Below are 13,583 nucleotides of genomic sequence, written 5' to 3'. Positions count from 1 at the left end.
ACCAGGATTGAGAACCACTGAATGACATTTGTCCATCTTAAAGACTGTGAGATTAAGACAGAAACGGAATAGTCACTGCCAGTCCTATTTACTATTGGGCCAAGTTCAGCAAGTGCCATTTGATGTGCACTAGCAGATGGATTCCCCTGGTGGACCTTAGCTGGACAACTGTCATTGGTGATTTGTATTTGTTGTGTCGCTGGAGTTTACATGCATATTCAGCTGTGTTCACTCAGTCTCTTCCTCCTGCCATCCGTGCTTTTCAGGCAGTATCCAAAGAGCTGCTTTTAAAGTCTAAATCAGATACGTCATGCCTATGCTTAAATCCTCATGATCATTGGCTTCCAATGACCCTCAGAATAAAGCTCAAACTCTAGCACAGCATCCTCAGGAGCCTAAGAGATTGGACCCCCCTGTGCCTGTCAGATTCCATCTCCTGCCTCTCTCTCTGCATGCAACACGGTTGGCCAGTGCTTCTCATTCCTGTGTGCCCCTTAGAATGACCTGGGGAGGTTTTAAAAAATACAGATGCATGCAGCCTACCCCACATCAATTAATCCAGCATAGCCATGGGTGGGTCCAGGCATGGGTAGATTTAAGGACTCCCAGGTGACCCAGTGATTCAAAGTTAAGAACATTTAATCAAGTATCACTTCCATTACTCTCTAAGGGCCAAAGCATTTGTCATTGCTTTCTTGTGGAACCTTCTTCCCCCAGTCATCAGCTGGCTCTCCCTTTTCAGTGGTTCAGGTCCAGGCTAGCTTGGGTCACTTTATCTACTGCTACCCTCTGTTACTCTGTTCCCCTGCAATATACCATTTACTTTCTAACACGTTAGCTTATTTTATTTTCTTCATAAATTTATTGCAAAGCACTAAATTATAAGAGTAGTGAAAGTAGAGAACTTTATCTTCTATTTTACTTCCCAGAGTATTCAATAAAATTTTCTGTGCAGCATAAATTTGTTGACTTGTCAATGCTCAAAATATCTATCCAGAACAACAAAAATTAGTCTAATTTTATTCTACTTCCTTGGAGGTCTACCATGCAGTGTCCTTTACACCCTACTCCATGGCTTCTCCATGACTGAGTTAGTGCTTCCAGACAGATGAGTTCTTACTTTTAAGTTGTTTTTAAGAAGTAATGATCACTTCTAAGTGGCTAACAAAAAAAAATAAATGAGTGAATTCCTAAATAATAAGTACCACACAGCACGGAATGGATATTATCCTAGCATCTTTACTCATTGCCTAATGCCCTGGAGATAGAAATAGTAGCACTGTCTATCACATGTAGACAGTTCCAGGAGCCTTGCTAAGCACTCACACGCTTTCTCATGCACCTGAGATAATTGTCATCATTATGGGCGTTTTCCTAAAGAGAAAATGGAGGCTTAGAAAGAAATGTGTCTGCTTTTGGAGACTTGTCTTAGTCCATGTGAGCTGCTGTAACACAATACCACAGACCAGGTAGCTTAAACATGGAAGTTCATTTCTCACAATCTGGAGACTGCAAAGTCCAAAATCAAGGTGTTGGAAGATTCATTGTCTGGTGAGGTCCTGCTTCTTGGATCGTAGTTGGCCATGTCCTCACGTGGTGGAAGGGGCAAAGACTCTCTGTGGGGTCTCATTTATAAGGGAACTAATCCCATTCATGAGGGCTCCACCCTCATGAGCTAGTCAACTCCCAAAGGCCCCACCTCCAAATAGCATCACATTGGGGGTTAGGATTTCATCATATGATTTAGGTGTGGGAGGCAAAACCATTCAGTGTCTAGTAAGGCTTGAATCAGGTCAGAGGCTCCAAAGCTGTGCTGCGTCTGTTCTCTGCTCTGATGCCTCTTCTCTGTGGGGAAGTCCTCTGCCACTGGACTCAGACCAAGAACCACCTTTTCCAGAGGGCTTTTTCCCTCCCCAAGGCTTAAGTCAAGATTTCTGCCTCTCCCCACCCTCCACCATTTAATCTCTTGTGATTCTTTTCTTGTATTTACTTGTCCATATCCCTCATTCAACTATGAGCTCTTCAAAGAAAGGGGACCTGTCTCATCTAATAATGCCTCATAGGGCATAGTTGCCAATGTTAATATCCTAAATAGATTGATGAGTCTGTTTCAAGCGATGAAGTGAACATGCCAAACGTTGGGTTTCCTTTCATAATCTGCGATTGATCTGTCATCCTGAAATGACCTCAAGCCTTCTTAAATCTCTCAGTACCACACCTTTTGGCTCTAGCAAGTATTATATTCACAGGTTTTCCAGAAGCAAGCACGAGGTGTGTCACAATAATCCAGAATTCAAAGGGAATGCAGAACTTGCAAAAAGTAGGGACATAATGAATATTTGTTGACATAAGAGGTTAGGGGGTGGTAAACGATAAGAGGGAAATATTCTTTTAAGTTAGGAAACCCAGCTTGTGTCTCAGCTCTGCCGTTATGCAGCTGGGCCCTTCTGCTACCTTATTTCATCCTTGTAGGTGAAATCTGACTTTTCTTTTAGTTGGTTTTCTTTCTTGAATACATGCTATGTGGTTTGCACTAGACCAAGGTCTAGGTATTTAAAGGTGAATAGGACCTAATTTCTTTCCTCTAGGAATATAGTAGGGAAGACAGACATTTAGATAAGTAATTTCATTTCCATTTGCATCCACATATAAACATTTTTTTCATAAATACGGATCTGTAAATATATAGAGATATATTTCTCTTCAGTTTTTTTTTTCTTTTCTTTTCTGCTTTAGATTTTACATGTTTTCTTGTCTCATTTTCAATAACTTCTTTTTTGAGGCATTTTCTTTTTTCCTAACTTGTAGATTTGATTAGCAAAAAACGATTGTGGTAGGGTCTTATAGTCTTTTAATGTTTAGAGTCTGTTGTGGTATATCATTTTTCATTTCTGATATTAGTCATTCAGCCCCGGCTGGTTTGACTCAGCAGTTAGAGTGTCGGCCTATGGACCAGAGAGTCCTGGGTGCGGTTCCCGCTAAGGGCACGTACCTCCATTGCAGCTTGTCCTCGCCCTGGTTGAGGTCGTGTGGGTGGCAACTACTCGATGTGTCTCTCTCACATTGATGTTTCTCTCTCTCTCTTCCTCCCTCTCTCCCTCCCGCTCTATTTGAAGATAAATGCAAAAAAATGTCCTCGGGTGAGGATAAAAAATAAATAAATGATATTCGTCATTCATACCTTTTTTTCCCTTTCACACTTACTATGTTAGCAATTTTTTTTTTTTTTTTATCCTCACCCGAGGACATTTTTCCACTTTTTGTTCAGGTAGAGTAGGAGGGGGAGAGAGGAACAGAGAGAGAGAGAAACATCGACGTGAAGGGACACATGGAGTGGCTGCCACCCGCACGACTGACCAGAGCCGGGTACAAACTGCAGCCGAGGCACACGCCCTTAGCGGGAACCGAACCCGGGTCTCTCTGGACCGCAGGCCGACACTCTAACCGCTGAGCCAAACCGGCCAGGGCAGCAATTTTTTTAAATCTTTTAAAGAACCAATTTTTTACTTTGTTGAATTATCTCTATTGTGTTTTTTCTACTTGATTACTGCTTTTACCTTTATTATTTCTTTTCTTCTGATTTCTTTGGATTTGGTTTGCTTTTCATTTCTGAGCTTCTTGAGAGGGTTGTTTAAAGTATTGATGGTATATGTATTTTAATATCAATTGCTAGGTGGCTTTAAAAACATCTACAATACTCTATGTTTTCATGATTAGTGTAAGAAAGTAAACATTTCTCCACATCATCACCAGCAACAGCATTATAGATGATATCTTAAATATTTTGATAGTAAAAGGGTTGAAAAGTGAAAATATGCTTCTTATACAGGGGAACCTAACATGCTGTGGTTCGTGCTAGGAATCATGTTTGCACCGGAAGTAGCCCTTGAGCCCCCTGCGGCCCTAGGAAGGCTCCTTGGCAGAGGTGAGGTCAAAGCTAGGTTACCAACGGAGTCCAGAGGAGTTTGTACTACATGGTCTCTAAGATGTTCTCCAAAATTCTAAGAATCTAGATAGGGAAATATAAGGAAAACTACAATTTGAGAATTATACAATGTTATATCACTTTGTCTCTCATCCCGAGCTCCCACAGCAAGTGGCAAAACTGTCAATAACCACAGGCGCCGAAAATACCTGTTTTCTTTTCTAGAAATGGAGACATTCCTACACAGCTTCATATGACATGTATGACTTAAATACAAGGTCAGTGACTTCCTCATAAAATATATTATGCTTTTCTAGGGTAATAACTTAAAAACAAAAAACCCACTGTGATTTATTCATTTAGTAGTTGTTTCCTTTTATCTTTTTTCCAGGCAGCTGATTACAGAAGAAAGAATTCCAAATGACACACAATTAATCACATGGTCACCAGAGGGTCATAAATTGGTTAGTGAGTCTATTTCATTGTCTGGAAAATAAAGGCTCAGATCTCTCATATGCAGAAGCTACTAATCCTGACACTATTAGGAAATTGTTTATTTAATGGGAAAATGTTCATTAAGCTCTTAAATCCTAATTTCTATTGTGCTTAGGGTTTGGGGGGGGTAGGGGCTTGCTGCTATTGGACTTTGTGGATTTGTTGTTTTTCTTAAGCATATCTGCTTCCTGCTAGTTCTGTGACTTTCTCTGTGCCACTATAGATATATTTGTGTTCCAAAAGAATCTAAACAGGAAGATGGAATATTTATCTGTTGTTGAACTTCTTCCTCTCAGCATGCAACTGCACTCCCTTAATTACCTCCCCCAAGAAGAAATGCAAAGCACACATCATTCTATAGAAGTGGTCAGTCTTCTAGGTCTTCTTATATATTTTAGCACCCAAATGGTAATCATTGTGAGCTTCTTCTTTTTAATATATTAAGAGTGGCGTGTAATAAAATTTTTTTCTGTGTTGATTTTACAGAGAGAGAAAGGGAGAGGGAGAGGGAGAGAGGGATAGAAACATTGATGAGAGAGAACATCAATTGGCTGCCTCCTGCATGCCCCCCACTGGGGATTTGGCCCAGAACCTGGGCATGTGCCCTGACCGGGAACCAAACCGGCGACCTCTTGGTGCATGGGTCGATGCTTAACCATTGAGCTACACCAGCCGGGCAAGAGTGTTTTTAAGATTAATTGTGATTATAGCTTGAATACTGATTGTTTAAGAATGTGAGGGGGAGGGCACACATGACTCTTTACTTTGCCTAAATTGAATAACCTAAAGTAATCCTTGCACTTGCATACCAATATTATTTTAAGATAAAATAACTGATTGATGTGTTCTTGAACTTAAGGATAAAATATAGTCTATCATGTTATTACATGTCAATATTATTTTCAATTTTTCTAGGCATATGTATGGAACAATGATATTTATGTTAAACATGAACCAAATTCACCAAGTGAGAGGATCACAAGTAATGGGAAAGAAGATGTAATAAGTAATGGAATAACTGACTGGGTTTATGAAGGTAGAGACTTTAAAACATTTTTAAATCAGAAAATCTGTATGTTTTTCAAAATAGTCAAGCATTTCTTTAAAAAGGAAGGAATTCAATGGCATTCAAAACAGTTGCATTTTCAAAAAATGTCATCAAATCTCTTTTAGCACAACCCCAGGTATCTCACAGAAGAATCTCTGAGCAGGAGCAAGTGCTGCTCCTGTCCTCATTGTCTCTCAATGCTCCCATTGTCTTCCGTCCACTGCCACAAAGAGCCTTTCTGTGTAGGTCGCTCTTCTGCTTTACCAGCGCACAAAGCCTGCAGATCACCATCGTGTTTCTGTAGCCAGGCCGACCTGCCCCAGGAGTTATGAAAGTTAGCTACGTCCTCCTACAACATTCCAAAGGATGACAGCATCGTGTTTGGAGTTTGGGGAGGAGAGGGGAAGGAAACACCTGTTTTATAAAAGATGTGTGTTCATTTGAACTTTGGCAAATGATAATTTCCTGATTTTAAAGAAGAAGAAAAAAAATAATTAGAGAAGCTTAAGAAAAACGAGTCAAAAAAAACAGAACTAAAAATGATAAAAAGGATTCCTTTTTTTCCATTTAGGACAAAGAGTTTTAGTAAATACTATAAAAACATTTTAGAGACTTAGAAAATATTAGAAGAACATTTTTTCTGTCTATCATTGCCAAGGTAAAAGGCATTTTGGGGACTGTTCCAAACCATTCACAAAGTTGCCTCATGCTTATTAAAGACTCCTCCTTGTTTCATCCTATTATTTCTTCTTCATAGTTAAAAAAAACATAGTTTTTCTTCATAACTTAATTTTGGTTGTCTCTCAGTTCAAGTCAAGTTCAATTAAACAAATAATATTTGCAGGAGGCCAGCAAAGTCCATTCTGATAAGGACCTCAAAACTGGTCAACTGAGGGTCTGGTGTGCGTCACTCTGGTCTTGGTCATCCTTGTTCTACGTATATCCTTGTTCTACATCATCCTGGTGATATGGTTGAAGGTCAGCAAGTCTCTCAGAACTGGGATGACTGAAGGTCGGAGTCTGTATCTTCTCAAGTTAGTTCCTAGGATTCTTACACAAACATGCGGTTTATCTGCGAGCTACATATTACTCAGAGCCAGCATTTACAGAGTGATGTCAAAAGAAAGCTGGAGTGGGTTACAATCCTCACTGTTACAAGAGTACATTTCGAGAGTCTGTAGGTTCATAAGTAAGAGAACACACAAAGCTGCAGGGTCCAGACAGGTCCTGTGCCACACTGTGAAGGGACCCCCCCCGCCAGGAGGTTCCACTCTGGAACTGTGCCCTCCACCCCACTCCATGTCCCCAAATAGCTTCCTCTCTTACTATCTTTGTTTTCACTTTGTCTTATTTCATGATTTTCTAATTGACCGTTACTTTTGTTAATGTGTCTTTAAAAAAAAAACAGATAATACTTTATGTCCTAATATAAAGTTAATGATATGACATTCACTCTTGAGTATGAATGTAATTTACCTAACTCAGAGCTGAAAATGAGAATTTTGGTGAGCCCAAGTATGAGAAGGGATAGAGAAAGAAATAATTTTAGAAGGTGAGACACTCCTTACCCACCTAAGATAGTACTGTTGACATTGGGGATGTGGGTAATTCAGTGCCATTCATACCCAGTGCCAACCAAACCACCAGTGAGGTGCTGTGCCAGGTGCCAGGGACAGAGAGACAAATGCTACTCAACTGCTGCTCTCAGGGAATTCAGACCAGAGAAGGAGACACAGATACCAACAAATAATTGTCAGGTAGCAATTTAAGTGCCCTATTCAGGGGCGGACACTGAATCCAGGGTAAACAAGGAAGGTCAGAGTGGAAGGATGATAGATATCACAGAATTGTTCAAAGTGTGGGGGCATCGGGGGTGCCATAAACATCTGTGCTCACAGACAGCTTTGTATCAGAAAGGACTGAAAATATTTTATTTCCATTGTTTTCTATTCTCCCTACCAATGTCCCTTCATTCTTGGGAATTACAGTTTGACCAGAAGTAGGGTTATTTTTAAAGTTATTATTATTGTTGTTGTTTAACTTTAAATAATTTTTCTTTTTCTTTTTTTTATCCTCACCCGAGGATATTTTTCCATTTTTTGTACAGATAGAGTGGGAGAGAGAGAGAGGAAGAGAGAGAGAGAGAGAGAAACATCGACGTGAAGGAACAGATCGAGTGGCTGCCACCCGCACGACCAACCAGGGCCGGAGACAAACTGCAACCGAAGTACGTGCCCTTAGCGGGAACCGAACCCGGGTCTCTCCGGACCGCAGGCCCACGCTCTAACCGCTGAGCCAAACTGGCCAGGGCAATAATTTTTCTTTTTCAATTGCGGTTCACATAAAATATTATATTAGTATCAGATGTACAACCCAGTGAGACATTATATAACTAAGTAATCATCCCGATACGTCTCGCACCCGTCTGACATCATACATCACACATCACCACCACAATATTATTGACTACATTCCCTGTGCTGTACTTCACATCCCCATGACTGTTTTGTAACTACCAATTTGTACTTCTTAATTCCTTCACCTTTTTCACCCATTCCCCCCACACCCCCCACACCCCCTGTCTGCTCTAAGCTGTCTCCTGAGGCCTCCTGGGAGGGGCAGGCCAAGGGCAGCCATTACCTGTGTTCTGTCCAGGACCATGCCCATGAGCGACAAAGCAATTTGCACATGGCTGCTACTTCTGCTGGGCTTGGAGTGCCCAGGAGAGGCCGAGCTGCCAGCAAAGGCTGACTGCCACCAGTGTTGGGGTAAACAGTGTGAGCCAGGTTGATGGAGACTAAGACGTGATGCCTGCCTGCCAGCTCTATGGGAGGAGGGCTCATTAAAGAAACAACGGCCTCTGCCAGCACTTCTGTCTGAGAGAAAGCTGCCCCTCCAGCTCCCGCCCTGATGCCAGACAATTCAGTTCCTCCCTGTGCGTCCTGGTGTCTTTCAAGGGCTGCCTCCCGCGCTGGAGTGCGGAGCAAGCGCTTCTGAGAAGGGCCATGTGTAGGCCCTTTGGGAGGAGCGCCTGGGACTCCAGAGGCACCCTGTCTCTGAGCCACAATCCCTACTGGATCTTACAGCCAGAAGTTATGGGGACTTCTCTTCCGGTCACTGGAACCCTAGCCTAGGGGGTCTGATGTGGGGCTGGGACCCCTCGGTATCCCTCCTGATTTTCATCTACCACACATGAGTGTGGCATCAGCCTGTTCCACATTTCTGCCCTGCCTACCAGTCTGGATGTAGGTTCTTTAATTCCCCAGTTGTAGGACTTGTGTTCAGCTAGATTTGAAGTGGTTCTGAATGATAGCTTCTCTATAGTTTAGTTGTAATTTTGCTGTGGTTGTGGGAGGAGGTGAGTACTGTATTTACCTACACTACCATCTTGACCCAACACCCTCAACCTGATATAGTTTTATAATAATAGTTTTAATGCATCATCAATATGGAAATGTGTTCTGCATTCCAAATAACCACCAATTCAAAACAGAGAGCACTACCTACGACCTGTACTTATTATTTAAAAAGCCAGAACCTTGTTCTAATTATGTTAATTTGATCAAACTGCATCTTGATCTTAGACTAAAACCAATGGGTAGTGAGACAGCAACTCAATAGATAAGAAGCTCCTGGTAGGAAACCCCCTGACTTGGAATCCCACGGCCGGCCTCCTCATCCACTCAATCCCTCTCAGCCTTAGTTGCCTTCTCTGTAAAATAGGCTGTGAATAGGCCCACCCAGGCAACTTTGTGAAGACTAAATTAGACAAGTGTCTTATAAATTCTAAATTGTTACTCAAATGTAAGTCACCGATGTAGGTATAAAGCAAAGGGGGAGCAGGCTTCCTTACCAAGAAGGTTTGCTGTTACCAGCCATGCTGAAATGGGCAGGAGGGCACAGTAGGGCAGGGAACTGAAAAGCATGGACTCACACCAAACAAGTCTGGATTTATTCCTGATTCTATCAGTTATTGCTCTGTGATCCTGGGCACATTATGTTTTCTCCTTCAGCCGCACTGCCTCCCTTAACTCGTCTGTACAATGAGTAGCTTGAGTATTAACTGCGGTAATAGATGTCAGTTGCTTATCAATGCCTGGTGTATTCACTACATGCCAGCTGCTCATCACAATTATTATTGTTATTGTTAATACTGCAGTTACTACTACTGTTACTGTTATTATTGAAAACAAGCATTTGGAAGACACTTGTAAGGAAGCCCCAAGAATCAGAAAAGTGATTGGGATAATGGTCTCTTCATTCTAAGATTTAAGTTTCTATGCTTTTTGTTTATACCTTTACACTCACAGCAGAATATAAGGTTTGTGGACTAAATCTGCATAACGGACCAGGAGTTTCTGTCTAGTCTACTTGAATTCTCCTTTCTCAGTTCATAAAACAGGTTCTGGCATTTCAAGAGCCGGCGGTTGGAAGTCCCAGAAATAGTCTTCATAATAAACATAGGAAGACGCTACCTTTGCCAGAGATTGAGAACGAGTCCCATAATGCACTGGAAATCAAGACCTTTCCTGTGCTTTGCATCCCTCTTTGACCCCCTGTCCTCACCCATCAGTTTATGCACCAGAAGAGGGTGTTAATCCAAGGAGTCTTTGGTTTCTGGGCTAGGCAAAGGAGATGTTTCTCAGTAGGGGTCTCATGGAGCTTCTCACCATTCTAAATCCATCCTTCCCACACCTTGTTTGTGCCAAGAGTAGTAAACTCTGGGCACCATATCGATTTAATAGCATGGAGCCACGCACTACCCACCCAGTTGGGGAGAGTATGCTGGCATGCTGACTGTTTGAAAATTAGAAAAGAGAATCAGCTACTTATGTAAAATTTACTTTTAGTATGTTTTGCAGCCCAAATTTAGAGGATTATAAGATAAAGAAAAACATGTAGAACTTATATTAAATATTGTGTGCTAAAATATTCTAAAACAGTCCAACGGGTTACTTATTTTTATAACCCAGATCTATCCTTGATGCTTTTATTTTTATTCATTTCTATTACTCTGATTTAGGAAGCCCAGCAAATGCAAAGTAGTTCATTAGTTGAACTCTACTGTAATTACTAAAGCTAATGAGAATAATATTTTGAATGCCAAAGCCAATTTATCAGCTACTTCTTATAACAGAACAATTTATGTCTTTTTTTTTTTTTCAGAGGAAATCTTCAGTACCTACTCCGCTCTGTGGTGGTCTCCAAACGGTACATTTTTAGCATATGCCCAGTTTAACGACACTGAAGTCCCACATATTGAATTCTCCATGTACCTCGATGAGTCACAGCAGTACCCAAAGACTATGCAGATTCCATATCCAAAGGTCTGTGTTCCTATTCGTATAGCGGTTCTGTGATTTGATGGGAAGAGAATGGTTTCATTTAATCGTTTCCTGCTAATGAAAATATTGTCAGTCTCTCTTCAACAGCTTGCTGTGATTACTCTTGCTGAAGTCAACAGCATCTGGCAATTTTAAAGTATTTTTATTATCCCAGGAAAGAGTGTGATTTAAGGTTTTGTAATTTCTCCAAAAACTTTGAGGAATGACAAGCCGAAAAAGATGGGGGAAATGCTTTTGAGAGAAGTAGGGGGACTGGAAATGTTTGAATGGAGGAAAAGGGAGGCTATAATTGAATCACGAGCTCATCTCATTTGTGGAAGTTGGAATGTGCCCTAGATGGAGTTGAAAAGCTTGATTATATATCAGGTTGTATTACTAATTAACAGATACATGACTAGTTTTAGTGGTTCTATTATAGATTTGGCAGTAGGGCTAATTTCACACATCCTACATTTGGAATAATAGTGTCATGTCTTGGTTTTCAAGGCTGTTCTCCCCCTCCGGATGCATGTTTATGAAACCTGAAAAGCTTCCTTAAGCAGTGTAAGCTGAGGAAGAGGGGGATTTAGAAGGGAAACACGATTCTTCACTAGTGTCATAATCATAATGGCCACCATAGCGCCCGTGGGAAAATCTCATGGTAAAGCGTTGTTTTGCTATAAGCAATTTGGAAAAGGGGATTTTTATTTTTTCCCAACTCTCTCAATTTGTTTTATGAAGAGCTGCCATTTTAGGAAGACAGAGGAAGTTAAAGAAAAAAAAAGATCAGAGACTAAATATGGAGATGTATTTTCAGTGAAATGTTATTTTTTGACGAGTGAAACTGGCACAAAACAAACAAACCATAAAGTGTTCTTACTAAAAATACATTATTTCTAACTAATTTGTCAGTCGAAGATCTATGCGTGTATATAAAAAGGTTTTATAGATGTCTGTCATGGTATTTATTGTAAAGCTTCAACATAGTGAACCTGAATTTGGAGTGAAAACGATGGCTTCGGCTTCCTAATTAGCATTATTGGCTCTCGGCTCAGGGAAACTAATTTTCCTGGTGGGTTGAGTTTTTGGCTGAACCCAAGGAATTCTTCCCAGTGGTCAGCCAGCTGACTTCTTGTCTTCTGGAGTCAGGGCATATTTGTAAAATATCAGAAATGATTTTAAGAAATTTATGCTTGTTTGCATAAAGTATATATAAATTACAAACATTTATTATTTAAACAGAAGTGTTTAGGACCTATATATTCATTTCTGCCTGAACATGAAAAGGTTGCATTTCATGACCCTTTGTTATGTTCATTTTACCTACATGAAATTGTTTGAATGTGTCAGATTGTTATAACTTTATGGCTGTAATGCAGACATTTTTGCACCGCTTTAAACGTGTGCAATGATGTTATTTTTTTATTTTTATTTTTTGTCAATACCAATTCTGTGATTGTTTTTTCCTAGGCAGGAGCTACGAATCCAACTGTACAATTCTTTGTGGTGAATACTGACATTAGCCCCAATCCAGGTTCCGTACAAATCCTTGCTCCTGCTTCTATGTTAACAGGGTAAGACTCTTGACCCCAACGCTTGGGGAGTTGCATAGCTCCCAGGGGAGCATTTTAAAAATGAGTGGCAGAATCAATGGTACCCTCCCGTGAGGTGACCCAGGCTGGCAGTCATTCACTCTTTCACTTAACCACTCTTTTGGAGCACCCTTGATGTCCCTGTGCTGGGCAGGCTCAGTGATGTTGTTGCACAATGAATAGAGCCGCCAGTGTCCCCAGTGTCATGGAACCTACACTCAAGGTGGGGGAGGCGGACAAAAACCAGGGAAACAAATAAAGATATGTATAAAATGTCAGGTGGTGACAAACCGAAGCAGGGCAAAGGTGATGGCAATGGGGAGGGCATGGGGCGTCAGGGAAGGGCTCTCTGAGGAGATGGCCTGTGAGCATTGATGTGGAGACAGGAGGGGGTCTCGCCACATGGATAGCTGGGGGCACCATATCCACGCAGAGGAAGAGCAAGTGCAAGGACTCCACAGAGAGAACATTCTTGGTGCTTTAAGGGAACTTCGAGGAGGAAAGGGCGACTGGGACCATCTGAGTGAAGAGGTCACATCACACAGGGTTTCCAGATCCTCTTAAGAACTAGAAAAATTCAGGGAAACTGGATTAAATTTAGGGAGCCTCATGATGCTGATGTGCCTAAGGATGTCAGTTGCTTAAATAATCCTTGGCGGTTTGAAATTGTGCCATTGAGCATCCTCAGCCCCTCGTTATTTTCCTGTAAAGATAACCACCGTATTGCATGCGATTTAGGGCTATCAAGTTGCTCCTTAGTCATTTCTTTTATTTATATAGGTTTTGTTGTTGCTTTTAAATAATAACTAGTATATATTGAGCACTCACCATGTGCCAAAGGGCACTGTCACACGCCTTATTACATTAACCTTTAAAGTAATTCTCTCTTTCCAATAACTGTTACCATATAGAAGAGACGCCTATTTTACAGATTAGAAAGTGAGGCCTAGAGGCTAAGAAAATGGCCAAGTAGGATTCTGTGTTCAAACCTGTCTTTCTGACTTGTTAAAAGGAGCTCGCTCTCGTAAGCATCCTGCTAGGTGCCTCCCTCTGAGAAGTCAGCTGGTGCCCTCAGGTCCCTGAAGTTGTCATCAGAGCAATCTATAGTATCCACTTCCATGCATGCTGTTGGCTTTGCCCTGTGATTATGAATTCATTGACTTGTTTAGAAATACTTACATAAACCTATTTATTCTGGG

The 13,583-nt window shown here is 41.2% G+C and overlaps 1 protein-coding gene across 2 annotated transcripts in view; it reads left to right on the top strand.

Annotated features, from left to right (window-relative positions):
• The window catches only part of DPP4 (dipeptidyl peptidase 4), a 79,269-nt gene that overhangs the window by 24,430 nt on the left and 41,256 nt on the right, over positions 1–13,583 (top strand). For both annotated transcript variants that reach the window (XM_036253571.1, XM_036253572.1), the window contains 5 exons: positions 4,151–4,203; positions 4,317–4,389; positions 5,336–5,456; positions 10,635–10,795; positions 12,263–12,366. In XM_036253571.1, coding sequence (XP_036109464.1) covers positions 4,151–4,203; positions 4,317–4,389; positions 5,336–5,456; positions 10,635–10,795; positions 12,263–12,366 — 512 coding nt within the window. The remainder of the gene's footprint in view (positions 1–4,150; positions 4,204–4,316; positions 4,390–5,335; positions 5,457–10,634; positions 10,796–12,262; positions 12,367–13,583) is intronic.

Source organism: Molossus molossus, unplaced genomic scaffold (genome assembly GCF_014108415.1).
Source record: "Molossus molossus isolate mMolMol1 unplaced genomic scaffold, mMolMol1.p scaffold_m16_p_11, whole genome shotgun sequence".
Taxonomy (NCBI): domain Eukaryota; kingdom Metazoa; phylum Chordata; class Mammalia; order Chiroptera; family Molossidae; genus Molossus; species Molossus molossus.
Note: the sequence above shows the minus strand (reverse complement) of the source record. Positions and strands in the feature narration are given on the sequence as shown.